Source organism: Sander vitreus, chromosome 11, assembly GCF_031162955.1.
Source record: "Sander vitreus isolate 19-12246 chromosome 11, sanVit1, whole genome shotgun sequence".
NCBI classification, from domain to species: Eukaryota; Metazoa; Chordata; class Actinopteri; order Perciformes; family Percidae; genus Sander; species Sander vitreus.
In genome coordinates, this window is record NC_135865.1 from 6889207 (window position 1) to 6913058 (window position 23852).

The 23852-nt window shown below is 41.3% G+C and overlaps 1 protein-coding gene across 1 annotated transcript in view; it reads right to left on the reverse strand.

The window, feature by feature from the left end:
- Positions 1 to 23852, reverse strand: part of dnah7 (dynein, axonemal, heavy chain 7) — an 89343-nt gene that overhangs the window by 4794 nt on the left and 60697 nt on the right. Inside the window, exons 44-63 of the mRNA XM_078263231.1 lie at positions 23515 to 23845; positions 23068 to 23414; positions 22522 to 22702; positions 22003 to 22188; positions 21420 to 21583; positions 20175 to 20329; positions 18344 to 18534; positions 16100 to 16233; positions 15655 to 15990; positions 15362 to 15488; positions 14874 to 15068; positions 11680 to 11772; positions 11338 to 11514; positions 10890 to 11051; positions 10605 to 10805; positions 10289 to 10450; positions 8576 to 8761; positions 7328 to 7465; positions 4880 to 5110; positions 2838 to 2990 (exon numbers count right to left, since the gene is read on the reverse strand). Coding sequence (XP_078119357.1) covers positions 2838 to 2990; positions 4880 to 5110; positions 7328 to 7465; positions 8576 to 8761; positions 10289 to 10450; positions 10605 to 10805; positions 10890 to 11051; positions 11338 to 11514; positions 11680 to 11772; positions 14874 to 15068; positions 15362 to 15488; positions 15655 to 15990; positions 16100 to 16233; positions 18344 to 18534; positions 20175 to 20329; positions 21420 to 21583; positions 22003 to 22188; positions 22522 to 22702; positions 23068 to 23414; positions 23515 to 23845 — 3850 coding nt within the window. The remainder of the gene's footprint in view (positions 1 to 2837; positions 2991 to 4879; positions 5111 to 7327; positions 7466 to 8575; positions 8762 to 10288; positions 10451 to 10604; positions 10806 to 10889; positions 11052 to 11337; positions 11515 to 11679; positions 11773 to 14873; positions 15069 to 15361; positions 15489 to 15654; positions 15991 to 16099; positions 16234 to 18343; positions 18535 to 20174; positions 20330 to 21419; positions 21584 to 22002; positions 22189 to 22521; positions 22703 to 23067; positions 23415 to 23514; positions 23846 to 23852) is intronic.

Sequence of the window (23852 nt, forward strand, 5' to 3'; positions counted from 1 at the left end):
AGACCCAGCCACGTTTCATCTTCAATGCCCTTGCTGATGGAAGGAGGTTTTCACTCAAAATCTCACGATACATGGCCCCATTCATTCTTTCCTTTACACAGATCAGTCGTCCTGGTCCCTTTGCAGAAAAACAGCTCCAAAGCATGATGTTTCCACCCCCATGCTTCACAGTAGGTATGGTGTTCTTTGGATGCAACTCAGCATTCTTTCCCCTCCAAACACGACGAGTTGAGTTTTTACCAGAAAGTTCTATTTTGGTTTCATCTGACCATATGACATTCTCCCAATCCTCTTCTGGATCATCCAAATGCTCTCTAGCAAACTCCAGACGGGCCTGGACATGTACTGGCTTAAGCAGGGGGACACGTCTGGCACTGCAGGATTTGAGTCCCTGGTGGCGTAGTATGTTACTGATGGTAGCCTTTGTTACTTTGGTCCCAGCTCTCTGCAGGTCATTCACTAGGTCCCCCTGTGTAGTTCTGGGATTTTTGCTCACCGTTCTTGTGATCATTTTGACCCCATGGGGTGAGATCTTGCGTGGAGCCCCTGATCGAGGGAGATTATTAGTGGTCTTGTATGTCTTCCATTTTCTTATAATTTTTCCCACAGTTGATTTCTTCACACCAAGCTGCTTACCTATTGCAGATTCAGTCTTCCCAGCCTGGTGCAGGTCTACAATTTTGTTTCTGGTGTCCTTTGACAGCTCTTTGGTCTTGGCCATAGTGGAGTTTGGAGTGTGACTGTTTGAGGTTGTGGACAGGTGTCTTTTATACTGATAACAAGTTCAAACAGGTGCCATTAATACAGGTAACGAGTGGGGGACAGAGGAGTCTCTTAAAGAAGAAGTTACAGGTCTGTGAGAGCCAGAAATATTGCTTGTTTGTAGGTGACCAAATACTTATTTTCCCGAGGAATTTGCAAATAAATTCATTAAAAATCCTACAATGTGATTTTCTGGATTTTTTTTTCTCATTTTGTCTCTCATAGTTGAAGTGTACCTATGATGGAAATTACAGGCATCTCTCATCTTTTTAAGTGGGAGAACTTGCACAATTGGTGGCTGACTAAATACTTTTTTGCCCCACTGTATACTGTGGTTACACTTGTCTTTTCAATGTGACGTCATCCGATCATGCCAGGACACATTAACCGTCAAGTCTGTACATTTCAACATCGGATCTTGCTCGCATTTGGATCCAACTAGCTAGACCACATGCTGAGGTGGCCTGGCTGGCACTAAGTTCGGATCTCAGTGAGGTGTGGACAATATGTGGGCACACCACGGACAATTGTATCAAACGTAGGTCTTGCGGAATCTCCCCGCCACACGGGAGTTGCACTAATTAGTATGCACTAATTTGACTCTGCTATAAGAGCAATTTAGAGATTAAGGTATTTCCTTTTTACAGTGAAATGAAAAAAATAATCACGTAAACACATTCTTCTTTCTTAATTTCTTTCTCTCATTTCTGGTTCTTTTTAGGGTCAGAGCAGCAAAGCTTGTTTGAATTGTGTCCTCATCTACGCATTGCAGTCAATGCAAAATTGGCATTTATTGAGTTTTGTGAAAATAAATTACAGGGATCTTAATGTTGTCTTAAACAAGTACACATATTCTCAGAATTTTCTAATGAGAAATTCATTTTTTAACAGTAGTTTAAAATTCTGCATTTTCATGCAAGCCTGCTCCTTGTCTAGTAGGTGTTGCGATGCCACTTGTGACATCCAAGGTGGTAAGCTTCTCCTCGGACCGCGTAGCTCCTATGCTGCCATTTTGATGCTACCAAGCCATCACCTCCTGTTAGCATTCCATTGACTCCCATTCATTTTGGCGCCACTTTGACAGCGAATAACTTTACATCTGAAGCGTTTAAAGACTCTATTTGTCCATTGTTTATTTCTAAAGAAACACAACAATGTATAAAAGGCTCCAATACCTTGTATCTTACGTTATGGCTCCGTAGCAGACGTTTTTGTAAAAATAGGCTAACGATTGTGTCATAACCATGCGACTTACTGTTGCACAGTAGAGAAATTACCGTATAGTACAGGAGAAGCTGGCAGTTTCGACTTACATTAGCTGTTTAAGTGTAATTACTAATGTTAATTAGCATTTTAGTTAGCAATAATTAGCCTGTGCCTATGTTATCTCCTTACATATACCAACGCTCTCCATTTCTGCAAGATTGGAAATGATTGAGATTTCTCTTGGCACAGCTACTAGAAGACTTACAAATTTCAGACAGGTTGCTCACGTCACAATTACATCATCTCTCTTAGTTGGAGGCTGCGCAGTAACGCTCAGCCATCACCGGAAAAGTGCTTCTAATATTCTTCACTGGTCTCCGTCCTGAGCAACGGGATCTGTTTTAAAATGTCAATGGTGACATCACCCAGATAATAGCTCCTTGAGATCAGAAACTGCCTACCGCGTCAAAGGTTCTGAGTTTGAGTCCCTGGTGTTGCATATACCTAATTGGGCATTGGGCTATGGACAACTGCCCTGCATATTTTAAATGTGTGTCTGCATTAACAACTGACTCCATAGCCTGGACGATAGCTCAATGAGTTCATCACTTGCCTTTGGACACAAAGGTTGTGAGTTCAAGGTCCAAAGGTTACAAAGTCACATCTTATTCATGATCAGCCATTGTGCTTTGGACACCTTCCATGCATGTTTAAAATGCTTGTCCCTGACCATTGCTGCAGAGCAGCTATAATTTTCCTTTCGAACCCCCCATTGCCTCCTTCTTTGAGACTGATATTTTTTATTTTTTATTTTCAATTTACTTAGTATTTATGACTAACCCCAAATACTAAATGGCAGGGTTCTGTACCTGTAAGAATTTGAGCCGCTCCAGGAAGTCATTGACATAGCTTCCCAGCGGTTTGAGGCTAGGGTAGGACTTCTTCATCCACATGCCCGGGATGCGACCCGTCAAGATGCTTCTAACCACCTCCTCCAGCTCTGCAGACATCACCACCAGCCCCTGCGCGCACACACACACACACACACACACACACACACACACACACACACACACACACACACACAAATTCACCCACAAACACGTGATTAACTTCTGCACTACTTGAAAATGAATTGAATATAAAGAAATTCAAGCTTGTCACTTAAAAACCTTTCTGTGGAGATAGGTGACAGACAGCCACATAATGGGAACTATTATTTGCTGTGTAGGGGGCCTTTTAAACAAGTATGAAAAATGATGTGCTCATTCCCCTTCCTGACTCTTTAGGCTTTTGTCACTTCAATCCCACAGGACGGGTGCATCTCAGGAGGAGAGGAAGTGTGTGAGGAGTTTGTTTATTAAATGGTATACAGAGACACACGTGTGTGCTCAGACATGTTTTTTATTACTTTTTTTTAATGTGGTGTAATTAGGAGTGCAATGCCACGCATATTAATATACGTATGTTTGGATGACATTCTGTTTGGTCTTTAGTTCGCAACCCTCTATGAACTAAATAATTACAGTCTTCTGCAGTCCAATTAAAAGCTGTTGGCATGTGTGATATCTCCAAACCTTTGGAAATACAAAGTCAGTAATTATTTTGCCAGGGGATACTGTGGCCTAAGTAGATACTCTCACTTCTTCAAGTGTGTCTCTTGGTGGCAATTTGAAGAAGAAAAAAACACTGATTAAAATTATATCTGGGCTGTAAGATAACTACATTTGGGAGTCTGTTAATTGTCTAAGAGTTTTAGCTCATCACATACAGCAGTGCCAAGGCTTCCTCCCTCTTGCATTTTTATGGATCCAATAACTGCAAAACCACAACCCAGGTTTCAAACTATTCCTTGTGAAGTGTTGTGAACAGTTTACCACTTTGGTCTGACTGAAATGTCTCCACAACTATTGAATTGACTACCATCAAATCTGGCTCAGACACTTATGGTGCAGAGAAGATGGATAGTAATTACTTTGATGATCTCCTGACATTCCAGTCAGCCTCAGCTGTACTTTGTGTTTTGTAAAACATGATCTTTAACAAAATGATTTGTGTTCTACAAGTTCAATTTCCTTTTTTGACAAATTGTAACAAATGTATTCTGCAATAAAAAATAAAAAAAAAACTTTGATGGCTAATCATCAAGTACAGCCTCACAGAGCCGCTAGCATGGCTGTAGATTATACTGTAGAGTCTGTGGCCTAGGCAAGAGGAAGTGGTATAAACATGAGGATAAGAGTACTTTCTGAGAGAAGGTCAAGAGCACTAGTTAAGGATTTACTGGGTCAACAACATTTCTATAATGTATTCATTTCAGTTATTCTACAGCTCATTGCTTTATACCTTTAACTGGTGCATGCTCTAACAGCAGTGATTGTAAGACATAAAATAGAGTAACATAGATTTTCTGATGGAAGCACTTCTTTTGTACAGTGATTTCCACAAATTGCCCTAAACTTTCACAATTACAGTCTCACTTGTTTCCTTGTAATAGAAAATGATAGTGTGAGATTGGTGCATTTGGAGTGTTGTGCTGACTGCCTACAGTATCTATTTTCTGAGGATGTATTACCAGAGTTTCCCCTGTAATCACTCAGCAGAGGTGTGCTTCCTCTGATGAAATATTGCTTTCACTGCACAGAAATGTGAAATCAATGATGATTCGTCATTTGGCCTTACTGTTTATCTAAAACAAACACATTTAGTGTAATTAGAGTGCATTTGGCCATGCATCTTGCTATAAGTATCCAAACAATAAGGATCCCTGAGAATTAATCAACAACTCCTCACCTTTACAGCTAACATGAATGTGAAGGGATTGAGATTAGACATCTCACATGTGGATGATGTAAGAATATATGTTTTTTTTTCTTTTTTACATCCAACCACTTCTCTACCTCCTGCGTACCTTTATGGCCTTCTGAATGTTGACACAGGAGTCTCGGATGGTGCAGAGCAGGTTGTTAAAGCGGCCCATCTCCTGCGCCAGCACTGTGTTCATGCTCTGATTGTAGCTGGTGGGGAAGCGTCTCATCACTGCCTCCAAGTCAAAGTCTGCAGGTAGCTTGCTCAGGATGTCAGCTGCCACATCAAAGACCATGTCATCCGAGGATTTGGCGTCTCCGCCTGAAGAGCGGGACTGATCAGAGACACAGAGCGACAGAGGACGGATGAGAAGGGGAGGCAGGACTTGTGGCTCCGATTGGTTTGACAGTTCATCATTTTTGGAGGAAATTATCTTTTGCGGTCTTTGACTTGTCAAATTATGCATTCCCTTTTAAAAGGACTCATTTGCATTGGTGCTATTTTGATCCTGAAAAGACCCTGATGGTAAGAGGTTCTGACTCCTGACTTGACTTTGCCTATATTTCATCATCTTTGTGCCAGATTGATTTAGATTTATGCTTTTTAAAAGGACACAACCTGACACAGAATATCACAGTCATGTGATTTACCTGTTAATTTGACCTTCCCTTCCTTAATTTGTAGACATTTCTCAGGCTAGCCTACAGCTACCACTATAACGCCACTGATGATATGATCCTAAGAATATACTTAGCATAAAACACCCTCTGTGAACGAACACACAGTTTCACCCCTCCCCGCATTTGACACAATCTTATCAACAATTCTAATAATCATTCATGCTGATAATTATTCACTCTAATCTGTGATTCTACTGCTTTCCTCTTAGTCCAACTTGCACCATTTACCTATTTGATGCTCAGTCACTAGCCAGCGGTAATGGATAATCATTGGCTAATGGCACTGAGGTTACAGTAGGGGAATGACAAATAGCTGCTTCATTCCATTTGAAGCGTCTCCCTGTTTATCGGTCATTGAGACTGATGGGACCGTATTAGATGCTAATAAAGTCCACACATGACTGAAGACATTATTAATCTTGTTGAAAGCAGTTTATATGAATAAATGCCAGACTCCACTGAGCTCTAATTTTAACTTGAAGTGGCAATGCCTGTGAAAATAAGTTTATATTTGTTTGTAGCAAGCCAGGTCTGTAATACACTTTTATTTTTTTTTATTTTTTTGTGACAGTATATGTACACTGTGTATTAGTATCTTAAAGAGATTAAATCAGAGGAATTAGAATGTATTGGATGCATACAGAGTACGTGCACATGTGACACTCAGGTTCTATATGTAGATCACTTGCACTTGTTTAATATAAAGTTTAATTCCCACAGGAATTTAGACAAGTTTTGGCATATTGAGAAATCTTCGCTAAGTAAGAGGCACTGCTTTGTATCTTAAAATAAATAAATGGATACAGGGCTAAATAAATATCCCTTCCCATATTGCAGGAGAAGCCGCACTTCTTTTCTTCTTCAACTAGGTCTTGGTGTGAAATCTCTTGATTTGCAGCTAACATTAACTGGAGTCAGGAAGTGGTAAGATATAATCATCAATAAGCTAACCTAGTCTAAAACTCCACATAGCTGAGATATATATGATGTGGGATCACACAGCTTCGCCAAAGCCACTGTGAGTCATACAGTCAAAGGAAGACAACCTTATGAGAGGGATTTTTTGTTTGTTCTTTGAGAAGTCTCTCTACAAACAACTGAAATATTTATTTATATTTTTCTCTTTAATTTATGTTCCATAGTACATTTTAATGTAGGGCGATATTTAATGCTGGCAAGGATGTCTATAATAGACGGTGGAAACTCGAGGGAAGCATATTGATGCTGTGTGCGTTTATTTGAGGCAGTATACTCCAGGTACACATTTTTAATGTGTGCACTCCAGTCTATGTGTTTTGTGTGTGTGCGTGTCGTGCATTTGCTTGGTAAGAGTGTGACGCATGTTATCTATAATTTGAAAATCTACCAGCTGAGTAGGGACACTCCAACTGAGCATCTGGGATGTTGGCCAATAAGGGACGCATTGGTTTCAGAAGCGACCCAGGGCTGCTGGCACTGAAGATCAGTGAACTTTGTTTTTTTCACCTGTACCCATGCCAGGCCACAACACTGTTTCATGTCTGCTATTTCTTGCCCAGTTTTACGGTCATTATGCTCCAGGTCATGTGATGGCATAATAATGAATTCAGTATTACATTGCTGCATTATATTCTGGCCCTCTGTCTTCATTATTATAACAAATAGCGTTAACAACTAATCTTAGCAGTGAATGGCTCAAATTAAGTACTTAACAAGTGATAGTACAAAATCGCAAAGCATTAGTCTGTATTTGTTTGCTGTTGTGGTGTGTGTGTGTGTGTGTGTGTGTGTGTGTGTGTGTGTGTGTGTGTGTGTGTGTGTGTGTGTGTGTGTTCCTGACAGGCAGCTAATCAATATAATACTTGGTGTTTCGGAGGTCCAGGTGGATTTACCTGTGTAAGCAAGATGCTGTTAAACAGTAGTTGTGTCTCAGACTGATCCTTGGTGATATCTGCATTGGCGTTCATGCCAAAAATCTCCGGTGACGGGTTGAGTGGCAGCGACTTGGTGTATTCTATGTAGCTGTTGTACTGCAACCGAGATGCAGAGAACAGAGGGCGAGGAGTGGAGTGAAAGAAGAGAGGACAATTTTTAACGCAACATCAGGAAACATCTCGAGTAATAACACTCATTGAAAAACAAGTCGGCTCCTTAGATTGCTGACATTTATTATAATGACTATGTAAATGTGACTTCATGAATAAAAGATATGGTTGGAGGGGGGTGCAGCACTGGAAAACAAAATGCCAAATAAAATGGAGCGTGCCATAGATTGCACTTGTGTTAACAAATATATCAACGCTCACTGATGGTGGTTGCCTGCTGTGCCCTGTTACACACATTTTATCTCTTAATGACTTTTTAAAGGTAGCTCAACAACAGCGCTAAGCAACTGAGTCCTTTAATATGCTTAGTTTAAAGACAAACACATTAAAGTGAGTTTAACTTTTCTTGAGTTTTTAAAGCAATGAAACTCCAGCGCTTTCGGGTAACTGATGGGTACATGGATAAGGAGCTGTTTCAGCCGTGCTCTTCTAACTAAAGGAATGGAAATGTGTTGGAAGATAATTAAATAAGACTTGGTATTTACATTTAAATAACATGCTGCATAGCATGTCTGTGCTGCAGTTTACCATATCTAAAAAAGGTCAAACTATTGTTAATACAAACCACAGTCATGCAAAGCACATCTTTTACATAACAGCCCCTAGTGCTGGATATGGAGGTTGGTGTAGAATGAGTACTTGATTCAGATAAGGGAGTGAAGAGCCACTTTCTGGTTGTTACCAAATTATCGATTTTCTGCCCTGGCAGCAAATCACAAAGTCATCCTACTGTATACAAATAATCAGATAATTAAAATGTTAATAAGAGCAGTTTAACAGTTAACACCTCCTCCTTGTGGTGAATCTGCAGCCTGCTAAATGTGACTAAATAAGTGAGTGAGTTACAAGGCAGGTCAGACTTTGCCCACCTCTATGTAAAATACTGTACTCATTTCCCCTGGTCCTAATCTTTGTAAATCTCAGCCAAATCTAAGATAAATTGGGATTCATTAAAACAATAAGCCCCTTCTTGATGGCTTAAGACTGGTGTTTGCAATCATTTATAGCAATTTTGTGTGACTTTCGCTTTCTTACTTCTTCCTCAGCTGGTGCATAGTAGAGCCCACTGGGATCAAACTTGTAGTCAGGGTCGTCAATGACCTTTGAGGTGTAGAAGATAGAGAGGATCGTGCGCAAGGTCCGTCTGTCCCAGTCATCTGTCACACGGCCCCCATAGTTACACTCACCAGTCATGTAGCGGATGGCATCAAACGGCACTTCCTGCAGCAAACAAGAAATCATGCATTTTGAACAGGAAACTAAGAATAACCATGTGTTCGGGTGTTTTAAAGGAGGTGATCACGGATCATTGAAAACAAAAAAAACGCATGATATTAATGTGTGTGAATATTCTTAGTTGTGTTGTGTGTATGTTCTTCCGAAACAGGAAACCTGGCTGCAATTCTCTTCACGGGCTAGACTTGGAATGGAAACTGACGTAATAGGAGATGAAAGGGTGGACATTGTGGTATTTTCTGGAGGAGGATTTCACTTACAAATTCAGCGAGCGACACTTGGTTACAAGATGAAAATGTCACTCTGTACAAAAAAGATCCCCTCAGTAGTTTATTTCCGCCACTTTCTCCTCGGCTACAGCGGTGGAACTGGGAATAGTGGAGGGTTGAAGTGCTATCTGTTTGTGGAAAAATGTCAAGAGGGTTTTTGAATATGGCTGATGAAAGCGGATACTTGAGTGAAGAGGAACCCACTTGCGAAAGCCAGAATTTCTATTATGGGCTTAGATGTTATATGAATATATATACGTAGGAGTGGATGGTGTAAGTACATCTGCATGTGAGAGTCAGAGTTTTACTTTGAGCCAGAGATATAAAGTCAGTTCATGGGAGTGTATGTAAAGTATGGATGACAGAATAATGCTGTGTTCGTATGCACTTGCCTACATCCCACACTGTATGGAATATGGGAAACATCCGACAGTGTTACTTTAATTGAGTTACATTAAACAAAACTATGATTAATTTAAGAAATATTAACAGTGTTCTCACACCTTGAGTGCCTTATCTTAAACATAAAAGGACATTTTAAGGACTTTCCAGACCCAATTTCCTCAAATTCAAAGACTGGGAATTTTTATTATCAGAACTAGCAGGCTGGCGAGTGAAACAATGACGCAACTGCGAGAGTAGTAAGTTCATTACTGCTTTTATTGCTCTCAACAGTTGCGTCTTGTCTAATCTTTGTACTCTATGCTCTGTTATTTTATCTTGTAACCTGATCTACTTTGTGTTTTTTTGCTAATCTTTTTGCTTCTGTGCTATGTCTTGTTTTGTGCTAAGTTCTGCTCTGTTTGTGTTGTCTTTCTTTCTTGTTTATTTGTATTTTAAAAAGCCTTTTTTAACATCGAGGCAGGGGACTACAGATGAAAAATAGCCTTTTGGCTAATTCTGGCATTTTTAACCCATGTATAATCATGCGTGTTATTAATTTGCACTGTCCCCTTTCTTAAATAAACTAAATTGAATTGAATTCAGAGACACACATACAGCGAAATATAGCCTATTAAATAACATTCAGTAAAACATGTATCAAAAGAACTTTAATTTTTATTCTTGCACAAAATATATGCATTTATGCACTTTCAATGACCCATGTCTATTTATATCTATTTTAAAAACTTTTCAAGGCCTTGATTTCACCCTCAGATTCACAAACTTTCAAGAATTTCAAGGACCCATGGGAACTGTGTAAAACAATAATTTGTGAAAGGAAAATCTTAAAAATAACTACCTGGTACTGTTCAAGGAACATGTGTAGCTGCTGTACAGAGATCCGGAGGTCGGTCTCATTGAACTCATACGGAATGTTCCAGCCTAAAGGTCCAAACTTCCTCCTCTCCTGGGTCAGGGCGTGGAAGAAACACAGGCCAAACAGTAGTTTCTTGAACACAATCTGTGAGGTGCATAAGCAAAGATGGAAAGCACGGTCTTAGATCAATAATTAGATAAATAGTGTTGGTCGTTCACCCACTGATGTAGGCATGATAGATATGCACAGCAAGCCACCTAAACATACTATACACAGAGACATGCATGCAAACACTGACCGGCTTGCTGCTACTGCCAAAAAACTCTGGGTCAGAGATGGGGTCCATTAAGAAGCAGCGTGCAATGTTGGCGCGGAGGCCCTTTGGAGCCTCATTGGTCATCTTCACCCCATTCTGAAGCACTGCCACAGGGAAGGTGGGAGACGGGTAGCTAGTCAGCCAGAGCCTGAAGTCTGGGTGGGTGGTGTCCGGGTTCAGCTCCTGCACACAGCCACAAACACCAAGTCAAAACAAATTTGCACTGTTCCCATCTGGTATAGGAAGTGTCTGTGTTGATGTTCTGACCTCACAGACTCTCTCCAGTGTTGACATCCATGATGTAGCCAAGTGGCAGTTCTGAAGAACCACCCAGGTGCCCTCTTTAATGGCCGACTCGATCATACGCATAGCAATAGGACCCTGCCCTTGGCCCAGAGAGAGGGAAGTCAGCTTGTTACCCGTAAAGCCCTGAGGAAGAACAGCCGAACGCGCGCGCGCACACGCGCGCACACGCGCGCACACACACACACACACACACACACACACACACACACACACACACACACACACACACACACACACACACACACTTATGTAGCTGCTTTCTGACCAGGAAGGAGCAAAAATAATTTCCAGTGCTTTTAAGACCTGTGTGGCAGCCTGGGAAATTTTAAGGATTCAATTTCCCCTCTTATTTTGAGTTTGTACAAACAGCAGGCTTCAAAGCTGCTGAATTTCCCAGGTGTCTCCATACCATTTCATCTCCGAACTTAAGCAATGCAGCCATGGGGTCTGAGCCGGGGGAGAGGATGAAGATGAGGGGGGCACAACAGTGGCTATCAACGAATGCCTGACTCAGGTTGAAGGGTGGCGCTTCGATGAAGGGACGACCCAAACTGTTGCAAACAAATTCCTGTACCATAGGAACAACCTGGGGGGACAAATAAATGGAATGAGTTCTTTGTTACTGTTGTCCAGAAAAATTGGGACATTTTGAAAAATGTTAAAGATAATACAGACATTTGAAGAAATTGTGTAGCAAATCAATATCTTAATAATATCCTATCATAATTTGGAAAACAGAATATGAACTGACCTTGTCTGGTCTGAGGCAACGGATTACCAGCATCCTCTGAAACTGGCTCAGCTTCTCCTTCCACTCATCTGGGAATGGAGTCTGATGGGGGTTCTGTGAATATGCACAACACAATACCATATTGAATTCAGACTGTAGATAAATATCTTTGAGTAAAATTCCACACTGGAGAGAAGATTGAGTAGTAATTATTTTTGCCTTAACCTAAATTTCAATGCCAAATTTGGTGAGGGTTGCTTAAAGAGACAGGAGCTAAAACAGAGCGTTTCAGACAGACAGTATGAGAAAAATAATGTATTTTTTTTTAACATTAAAATGTAAACATGTTCTAGTAGAAACACAAAATACAAGTATGAACCTGAAAATGAGCGTAATATGTCCCCTTTAAGTGACAGACAAGCAGCTTAAAGTGCTCATATTATGCTTTTTGGCTTTTCCCCTTTCCTTTATTGTGTTATATATCTTTTTTGTGCACATTATAGGTTTACAAAGAAAAAAAGCCCAAAGTCCACCCCAAAGGGACTTACCATCTCCAACAGAAAACACTGTTCACAAACTGCTCCAAACAGCTCTATTGTAGTCCAGCCTTTACTTCCGTGACGAACGTGCGTCACTTTGTAACACACGTTATAATGTTCACCTAGCTGCTAGCGTGGCACTCCCTCATACTCTGCTTCTGACTGGCTAGTAGTCCTTACCTAGCTACTGCACATGTGTGACTCCCAACAAAGATGGAACAGAAGTGAGATGTCTCACTCTGTAGCTAAACCAGAGAGCTCAACACACAGGGTGAAAAGAGAAGCTGCAGCAATGTGCAGTACGACAAAAATATGGTGTTTTTAAAAAAATTAAACCATGTAAACCTATTCTGGTACAACCTCTAAATACAATTATGAACCTGAAGATGAGCATAATATGAGCAATTTAATTCCTTTTCTCTCAACTTTTCTTGGAGAGGGCGAGGGGAGTTCTGGGATGGGGTTGCATTGTATCGAGCTGTTGCAAGATTAAGTAATGTAATTAAGCAAAAAGAGGGGTAATCTGTAATGTGAAAGGGGAGGACTGTAATGCGGGGAGATAAATACATATGTTTGAAAAGCCTGTGGAAAAGGAAAAAAGCGTAAGGAGAAAGAGGTGGGGAAACAGAGAAGCCACTGGGTACTGGGTCAGAGCAATATGATTGATTCATTTGTGGAACAAGTGCACCAGAGGAAGTGAGCAATGGTAGTGGGAACTTTGCGAATTATTCTCCCCAGGCTGTTTGTCGAGAGACTTGTGGCTATGTGTGTTGGCAGGTGCTCTGATACACCTATTTACAATCTCCTGGGGATTCTCTGTGTGTAAGCGTGTGTGTGTGTGTGTGTGTGTGTGTGTGTGTGTGTGTGTGTGTGTCTGTGTGCTTGATTGAACAGCTGTTCTTGCATCAAGATTGAATAAATGTGAATTGTACAACTGGAACAAACTACATTTAATTGGATAAAAGTGTTGTGGCTGATTCCGTTGATTATAAATCAAATATGGTGTTTGTGTGTGTGTGCGTGCGTGTGTGCGTGTGTGTGTGTGTGTGTGTGTGTGTGTGTGTGTGTGTGTGTGACGGCAAAAAGAGACTGCACACATGCTTGTCTGCACCACACATTGATGAAGCAGCTGTTCTTGCGTCTAGATTGCATAGATGTGACTGGCACAACAGGAACAGAAAAAATGTAATTAGATAAAACCTCAATTTTAGATTCTTTATAATTCAAGGATGGAGAGAGTGTGCATGTGTGAATCATCCACACCTGACAGGCAAATTACTTTCCTCCCACTTTCTTTCTTCCCTTTTCCTATACTAAACTAATAAAACTTTGTTCTTTAAGCAGAAACTTAAAGAACAATCACAATGATATTTAAAAGTGGTGTTTTCCTTACTGATAACAGCTACAAATGTTGTCCACTTGGTAATAATGACAAAGTACTGGAAAGTCAACAATATTGTGACAATATTAAAGCTAACTCCTAAAATAGATTGAAGAAAGAGGGGGCGGAATGCTAAGGGGTTAAACCTTTGGAATAGTTAAAGATGGAGCAAAGACCAATGCTTACAGCATGCTTGTTGGGAGCTGCCCTGCTGAGCTGCAGGGTGTGAGATGCTGGCCTGTGGTTCATGTGCCAGATCCACTGAAACATATTCACCCTGCTCTTGTTCCATTTCTCATCCCACCCCACACCAACACTGTTTTGTTAAGGTTTGCCTGGATTCCAGTCAAATTACTTATTTTCCTCTGTCTACTTAACTTCTTTTTTGTGTCAGTGTTTTATCAGGAAAGTAACACATGACTTCTATTGGAATCTTAGTTTAAATGACAAGCAGTCTGAGCTATGGTTGCCACTACTGTAAGTGTTACCGCAAACAATGTATCTGCTGTATTTAAAGAATTTAAAAGTCTTGCTGAAAAAAAAAGTATTTTTATTTTAAAATTAGACAAATATAATATAAACTCAGGAGATGCGTTCTCCATTTTTAAACCTACTTGGTCGGCCACAAAAAGTGTTTAGTGAATAATTTGAACTTCGAGCAGAGTAAGTCAAACACTGCACAACAGCCAAGGTGGCACTGATGCAATGTTTGCTCTCTCGTCACAGGAAAACTCAAGCTTACGATTTAATAATGGTAATAACAAGTAGTTTAATAACAACTAGTTTTGTGTATCCATATACACTGTATGTTGGCAAAATATCTACATTTGCTCTATATATATGGTCCTGTGGCACCTCTAGAATCTAAATGTTCTGGTGGTCTTAGAGACAGTTATTTTGTAGCATTTTGTCTGTGTTAAATGTGACCTGGTTTAAACAGCTCACCTCCTGGACTTCTAACCACAGCCACATTTTCAGCTGAAAGTCAACATATGTACAGTTTCTACAACAAGACACCAGCAGTGTCAGCCATATTAATGTGTATACCAACTACTTTTGCATTTTGGTGGGGACTTCCAGATTTTCCTCTCTTTTTAGTTCTCTTGGATATTTTTGATTTAATGGTGCCTTTCCGTACATGTATGCTGATTTAAAAAATGTGGGCATTAACCCCAGTTGTCTGCAGAGAGGAAGGACAAAAACAACTAACCGTTGCCAGTGTGTCTTTTGCCATCACAAAAACATATTCGACAACCACAGACAGAGCCCCCCAGACCAGCCTTGATGACACTCACTGGGCTGTCGTAGACCTCCTTCCACTCATTCCTGAGGCGGGCCATGTCATGCCGCAGACCTTTGAAACGCTCCATTTCCTCCAAGCGGCAAATCTCATCCCAAGACATTTTGGGGAGCCAGGTGCAGGGATTCGAGTGGGGGTTGTCCAGACCCACACCACCCGTCAGAAGGAAGCGCCACTCCCCCTCATCCACCTACAACATTAATCACTATCAGGCAGCTATTAAAGTGTGAACACAGAGAAAGAGAATTTGTGATCTAAAGTGATTTAAAGGTTGACCATTTTGATGATTATCTTTCGATAAAAATTCCATGCAAATTTAAAAAAAGACAAGACATCGATAATCTGTGGCATTAGGCATTACCAGTTTGTTTGATTAGCTAAGCACTTACTAACAAACCAATCAAACAACAATGTGTTCTCAAACAATGTTTTTGAAGTAAAGTGTTGTATATCTGTACACGTGTGCAGCGTGTGTATTCCTACCAGCTTTTTGTGCATGAGCAGATTGACATTGAGGCAGAAGGAGAAGAGGAGCTTATCCTTCTCAAACAGTGAGCGACACACATTGACATATAGATTGTAGGTAAAGTGGTCTTTCAGGATCTGTAGTCTGAAGAAGACACATATGCAAACATTTTAATAATCTTGTTCCAAACCAAACAGAACTCATAAACATATCCACACTATTAATAATCTTCCTTTTTTTTTAAAAAAACAGTTAACAAGTCAAATAAGATCTTTCGAGTGGAGAGGGAGTGACTTGTAGGAACACTTACCTCTGCATCAAGTCGTCACTCTTGTCTGAGTTGTCGATGGAGCCGATGAAGAGGTTAATGAACCAGGTGAGGGAGTACTGGTACATGGGCTCAATGTTAGCCAGGTCAGCAATGGAGAAGAACAAGATGGCTGAATGCACGGCAATGGGTTTATAGCCCATGCGGGTCTCATCAATCTTCTTCTCCGTCACCTCAGCCACAGCCTGCTTCTCTGAGATTTCATTGGCTAGCACTTTGGAGCAGGAGAGGATCTTGACGGCCGTCTCGTCCTCCAGGATGTTGCCCTCTGACGAGGAGAGCACCTCTAAGATTTTGTCCTCGATCTCCTTCAGTTGTCTGACAAAAGTGCAATTCAAAAGGTCTACAGTATCCATTTTGACGAGGGAGACATTTTATTTGATTAGTTGAAATGATTTGACCTGAGCCCGGTGTGTGCTAAGTGTACCTTTTGTTCTCTGCTCCCTGCAGGATGAGAGCCTGTTTCTCTTCCTCCAGGTCGGGCCTTTCTCGGGCCACCACAATACCGAGTAGCTGGTCCTGGATGCCCTCTGGGGTGATCATGAAGTTCAGAAGAGTCACCTAAAGCACAGAGAAAGAGCATTACACAGGCATGTACATGCACAAATTAATGTGTGTGTGTGTGTGTGTGTGTGTGTGTGTGTGTGTGTGTGTGTGTGTGTGTGTGTGTGTGGGGGGGGGGCTCTCAGACATTTAAGTGAGCTACTCTACAGTGCAGTGTTGATCACCTTGCCTTCAGGGCTGTTCTTCCCACGAACATCCTATCCAATCAATTCCAATCACCACTCCAGCCTTGGCAAAGCACAGGTAGGATGCATTTACTTTTTTTTCTTTTCTCTGAAAAGTGTGGAAGTGTGTCTTTTACCATACCGCCTTAGTCATTCTGCTCTGCACTTAACCGGAGGTTAAAAGCCTATATGTGCTATCTACTCTCTGCCCTAATAAACGAGTGCACTTCTCCGGGGCCTAATTCCATTTCTATTGATGCTGCGGACCCACTCAGCTGGTGGTAAAGACTCAGAGCCCATATAACTGTCCCGTTTGTCCTTTTCACACATACACCCTCCGTCTTCACTTCCCTACGTCCCTTGAGCTCCTTAAGGGCCGGTTTTCTAACTGCTTGCCATTTTGTATTTGAAAGTACTGCATTTCAAATAGGGCTTAATGGATATAATAGAAGCCCTGTAGTTGTGTACTGTACTGAAGACAGAAAAAAAAAAGGATTGAGCCAGTTTTGAAAAATGAGATGAATGTATCTAATAGCTGCCCATAAAAGCGGGCCCCTGCAAATAGATGCTTGAAATGTGATCTTCAGTACCTTGCCTCTGTAATGCAGTTTCCTTTAATGTTCCTTTTTTTTTTAGGGGGTCTGTGTTCCATTGGGGAGGTGGTACCAGTGAATACTGTTTCACTCTGTTGCTGGGGTAAAAACGTGCTGCCATTTCAGGGGTATGATGCAATAAGTGGGAACCAGCAAGGAAAACTAGGGCTCATTTATCTGGAGGAAAAAAAAGTTGTATTTCGGAACAAAGGTCTAAAATAATGTATTCAGCACAACGAACAATTTGCTGTTGCGTTCAAATTTTGAAATAAACAAGACTAAGAGTCTACAGCCACGCTAGCGGCTCTGTGAGGCTGAACCATAGAAATAAAAAAGCTGACAGCATTTTTCAATCTGGACCAAAGTGGTAGACTTACCAAGTGACCAGCCAACATTGCCATCCATAGCGTAGCTTAAAACATCCCAAATGGCAGAAAGCCCCATATTTTGAGAGGCCAGACTATCACATTAATAATCTCTCCCTCACAAAAACTTTGTCACATTCCATGGTACCAACGGAAAATACAGTGCCCCACATAGCAGTTACACTTCAGCGACACTGAAACTGTATGGAAAGTCAATTCTATCATTTGGCCTAATAAAAATCACATGGGATAACAAAACAAATTAGGTTGACTGTTGCTATTTGGTGTGATGAAAATAATACTTTGAAGGCAAAGGGACTCTTTCTATTAACTTCTGTTTTGGCAGCAGCTTTGTTGTGGATGACGCATCTACCCTTAGCTGCGGTGGGATTGAAGGGTACCAGCTCCATCTGCACGGTAGGGGTTGGTAGAGGGTGCATGGAGGATTGCACAGGGCTCATTGCAACAATACTGATACCTGCTGCAAACAGCCAAGGGCATGTAGCTTCTCCGTCTGTCTGTCTGTCTGTCTGATTATGTTTCTTTGTGTGTGACTGGTGTGGGTGTGGATGAAGATTGCAGGCATGACTTAATTACATCGCTAACACAAATACATATTGTGAGGAGCAGGTCCGGTTGTGTGTCTCAACATTGTGGAATGAATACAACAACAACAACAACAACACAAGTTTAAACTGTAGGGGCTGTGGCATTGATATGCATTCTGATACTTCAGTTACTGTGGTACTAACAGCCTTGTTGCCCTATCCCTCTTGTCAAACTGTAGCAAGCTGACCAGTGAAATTGGTGGCAAAGCAATATAGCATATAGAAAATGTCACCATTGAATACAGCAAAAAGTATACTGTTTAAGTATTAGAGTCACTGTATTTTGTATGTTAATAATAAAATGTCCTCTACAAAGTGAAGCGAAACTGTATAGAGATACAAAAAACAGTGCCTGAGGCTGTTTCCCACTACAGTACCTTAACGGAGGTCTCAGGCAGGTAGTGTGGGCTGCGTAGCTTGGTAGTGATGTAGAAGCGAAAGTCTGGAGCATATTCAATGGTGGAGTCTCCCAGGCGGATACACAAGGCACCACCCTGTTTAAAGGTCTGTCTCAGCAGCAGAGGCTCCAGGATAGGGTCCAGCTCCTCTCCGACATTCTCCAGCAGCACTGACAGAAAATGTTCAATCTTTGTCAATGTCTTCTAATCAGGGGATGCTGACTCTTTTCAGTACTTTTCTTAATACAAGCAATCTCATATGGGAGCTGTCATGTTCAGCCACGTTTCCTGCTGTTGACCAACTCCACTGCCTCAACAGTTGAACCATTTGTCTTCAAATTTTGTTCAAAGTTTGGCAGCCCGAAGTTTCTTCAACACGAACCATTTTCCCACATCACCCAAATCTTAGCATCATTGCACTGGTTCTCTTTTAGAATACACTTTAAAGTATTACATTTTACTACAATGTCTTGCAGAAAATTATACTTCTAGCCCCTTACATTGTCACTCATTGTCATTACATTGCTGGCTCCTAGATCTATAACAGCCTTCCATTCATTCCATCAGGTCAGTTAATAACATATCTACAATAACTTTTCTCAGAAACTAATATCATATTATTTTTGTGTGGCTTGTCTTGATGGGTCTCTTTTACATGTCTCACTTCCTGTCATTGTGTATATCTTCTTGTCTCTGGGAGGAACTCAACAATGAAGTCTGTGAAATCGGTGCAGCACATGCACATTACTAAAGAACCAGTGAAGCAAGTAAAACTTTACCAGTTGCAAATGCCTTATTCCCATGACATCATTATTCATGTGATTTCACATTAGGTATGATAATGCTGTTCTCATGTTAAGAACATTAGCCCATCTATAATTGACATTATGCCTGAGGTAATAACAAAGTTTTTATACAGCATTCAGAGCCAGTGACATCTGATGAACTTTCTCTCCCAAGATAGTGAACAAAATCAGGTCAACCTTTTGCAAATTGCTTAGGAGCATCATTTTATCCTGGCACATCCATATGGATAATATTTCAGCAGGTTAAACAGTACTTTGTATAATTTAATAAACATGAGCCTTAGCCTATTAAGAGATTTGGCAAAGAAACATTTGTTCAACCATGCTAGAATAAAGAATACTAGCACATAATCAAGATTATCGGCTGCAATACAAACCGTAAAACTGTGAAGTAAGACAACGGGCTGTTGAGGGTGGAACTGTAGCCTCTGGGGACATATTTTGCCCCACTGCAAGGGCAAGCTACTCTCTGCCAGTAAGCAAAAACCCAGTGGCTGGCTGAGTCGGGTCATTATTTAGATGTCTTTTTAATGGCTATATAGCTGTCTCTGTCTGTTTCTAATTCCTCCCTTACTGTTCCCTTTTAGACGAAATAAAGATCCTACGAGAAGACAAAAGTATGAGTAAACACACACTGAAAAAAATGGCACAAAAGATCGCCACTTCTGCCTACACATGTGCCTGATACTGGGCAGGAAAAGTTAAAGCATAATTGATTTCACAGTATGATTTATAGTACTTTGATATACTAATAGTGCAGTAGGCCGGAATAAAGATTCATTGGAACACCTCACTAAGAAATATTGCTAATATGAATTCCTCCTCTGCAGAGAACAACAGAGAACAGAAGAGAAAAACATTCTTTGCACAGCCTAATTAGTCCCTGTGGTTAAGAGAGACCTCAGCAGGCGGTTACAGGAACTGCAACAATGTGGGTAAGGCACAAACAAAGTAGGCAGCAACAGCAGAGCGAGACATCAAACCGGAGGAAGGCTTATGCTTACCTGGCGTGCCAAACTGGATGCAGTTCTCCAGAGTGCGTACAAAGTCGCCATCACTCAATTTAATGATATGCAGGCTATTGGCCTTCTCCATATTTTTCACCCACTTGTTGGCCTGGCCCTGGGGATCAATCATCAGAGGCCACCGCCTGGCGTTACTACAGACACACACACACACACACACACACACACACACACACACACACACACACACACACACACACACACACACACACACACACACACACACACACACAGAGAGTAGTGGGTGATGAAATGGTGCTGCCTTGTCAGAGTGAGAGATCCTGTAACTGTTAACCATGAGACATCACAACAGCAGGGGGGATGCTGGAGGACAAACATTGAGATGTAGAGAGGAACTTAGGGGGGAACATTCACTCTAAACACAGATAGACAGCTCACAGTTGGGTAGCACACCAGGGGCCATAGTATTGTGATTAAAAAGCAATGTTGCTGCTTTATTTACACAAACAAGCAGATGTCTGGTGATTTTTTTAAAACTGCACCTAAAGGTTGATTCACACAATGTTACTTGGGCTTCCAGGAAAGGTTACAAAGTTCTGTCTTACAGTGGTCTCTTTTTTCATGAGGGTAGACTGAATTATATTGGGCAATCTAATCTTGATCCCTTAAGGAATTGTAACATGAATTGTGATCCAGCAGCAGTCAAAACCACACAACTGCACACCGGACACACCGGAACCTATTCCTTATAGTAAGTAAGAAATGAAGTGGCATACAAAATAAATAGAAGCTAGCTGTTTTAATAAAGATATTCACGCTCAGGGTAAGCAGAGGCCCTTTGGGTTTTTAAAAAGGAGATTGATTCATTTACCTCTTTTCCAGCAACAATTTGCAGAGGTACCACCACTCTAAAATGCTGCTTTTATGAAAGGTGTATTTGAAAACCAGTTGTCGGCTTGTGTTCATGTCATTATGTCATTTAGAGACGATGTCCATACTTTTCTGCCATAACAATTCAAGCACAGCTTTATTATGCACTGCACTGTATAGCTTTATTGTGGAGGAAAAAATAAATTTTGCATCAACGCTGGTTGTCTGCAGATGCTCAATATGAAATGACTCGGATCAGGAGCAGCAAAAAAGTAGCTTAAGACATTCATAGTTGGTGCGTTAAACTCTTGGCAATACAGTACAATTACCCTGAGTACTGAGGGAGAGAGAGAGAATGCCAATGTCAATGTAAAGATTGTCTTAAATACTCACGAGATTATGATACCGTTGTCTATGGAGAAGCTGTCTGACGGTAGGCCAGCAATGGTCCATGCACGAATCTTTACTGGATCGCCCAGAGAGTTCATTAGAGACATGTTGGGGGAGCAAGGAATCGCTCTGCTCTTGCAAAGATTCATCCACTCCTCTGTCTGATCCTGCAGAGGAGTACATTTACATTTTCACTTTACTACATGAGCAGAATCAAACACACACACACACACACACACTAACCTGTACACAAATTTGAGCATATGCTTGTGAACAATTCAGCTGTGCACATGAATTATATTCACTCCTCCCCTTTAGGTTTTCACTGAAGAGTGTTTACTTTCCACCAAACTGCTCTCAAGCATTTGGCTTTTGTTGGTCTGAAAACTGTCTCAGAGTACAGTATCTTAAAGAGAACTAAATTAAATATACTCTAAAAGTGTGTATCAATTTATATTCTCTGATGGAAAAATCCAAAATCAAGAACTTAAAAACATCTACAGTATGTAGGTACAGTGCTTTAAGTAAAGTAAGTAATATATACTTACTATCCCCTTCTCAAATATGCACTACCTACTCAGATTACCTGTCTGTAGCTGGAGGTGAAGGCTCCCAGGTAAGCCACTATGCCCGCTGAAATAAGGATGTCCCCAGTCAGGTTGTTGTAGAGCTTTCCGAGATCGACCGCCATTTCGCTCCAGCGCGTCTTCTCTCCACCCAGGCCTCCAATAAGCTGCTCAGCTCGCTCAAGTTTCTTACTGCACAGATCCACCTGCAGGACAAAGCAAAAATGTGTTGCACTGTGGCTGTTTTCCCAGGTCAAGGAGCAGAATGAAGGTCATGCTAGCCAGAGCGAGTTTGTGTAGTCATTGACTTGGGCTAGCTGTTTGGTCTATCAGTGGCTTCAGTAGGTAATGAAGTCAACTATATTTGCCTGGTTGCTTTGTCAGTGGCACATTGTCCTCTTTGTTTATTTCTCAGACTTTCACCTGGAACTGCAGTTATACTTCTAACTCCTTTTCATTACATAGCTAGATAGAGGAACTATTAAACAAAATATAAAACCATAAACAATCACACAAGCAGATATAGAAAAAGCACATACCTGATTCTCCAGGTCAGCTTTCTTGTTTTTGTTAGCTTCCAAAGTCTCCTGAAGCTTTGCGAGTTTATCTTGGACTTCTTTGAGGGCAGCCTGCTTTTTCTGGAGGCTCGCCATTGCTACCTTCAGCTCCCCCTCAGCCTGTGCCAGCTTCTCCTTTTTCGGAGCCACCACCTTGGCCACTCTGAAGGATGATGTAATAAGTAAACATTAACAGGATAAGGAGCCTCTCAAACAGTGCATATGTTTAATTTTTGTTAGCATATATTGGGTGTACATGACAATATTTAGCTTCTATAAATGCAGGTAACATTTAAGATTGTCAGAACAGTAATGATTTAAATGATGTGCATCTTGATTTGGCTTTTTTATATTAATCGCTTGGCATATGCATGGTACACTTGCTCTAGGAAAATGATTATTCACGTGAAGTTACCAATAACCAAGCTTCATGTTACTCACTTAGACGGATGAAAAGCTCTCTCAAGCTTTGTAAATATGCATCACTTTTCATAACTGAGATCACAAAAGGAGAAGAACAGTACTTACTTTTCATACTTGTCCATGGCACAAACCCACTTACACATGCCTTCAGCTGCAGTGGATGCAGTTCGAATCTTCTCTGGTACAAAGTCTGGGTTGGTAATGTACTTGCTGCGGATGATGGCGATATAAGCTGGTGGGATGTTGTCCTTGTCATAATCATGGAGACTTTGGAGAAACTTCATGTCTCCTAGAAGCTTTTTAGCTGGGCCCCAAAAGTCCTCAATTTTTTTACCGGAGCCTGAGGGGTCAGGCACGCGATCTGGCTTGATGCCTTTGAGAATGCAGATGGCCTCCATCACCAGCTTGACAGCTGTGGGTGGGCTTTTCATGGACTTCACCACAGTGATATCCTGTACATTAAAACAACCACATATATAGGTGCATAGCCTTTGAGTCAGATCAGATGTAAGGGCACTATGCTACATTAAAAAAACATATTGCTCCTTTTACCTGAGGAGTGAGAGTATTCAATGCAGAGAGGGCTGACTCCAGGATAGGCATGGCTACAGCCAGGTCAGCATCACAGTCATCCTTGATGGCCTTGGCAGCCATGGCTTGTTCATTGGCCACGGCCTCATCCACTTTCACCACCTTCTCTGTCTCAGCCACCTCCACAGATTCATGCTCAATTATCACCATCATCTCATCTACCTCCTTGCTGGCCACACGCAGCTGTGGCTGTAGAGCCTCCAGCTCAACTTGCATAGTGGCCACCTGGTTTGCTGCTGACTCAAGCTTCTCGAGGCCCACCTCATAGCGACGTTTCAGCTTCATCACCTCACTGAGCA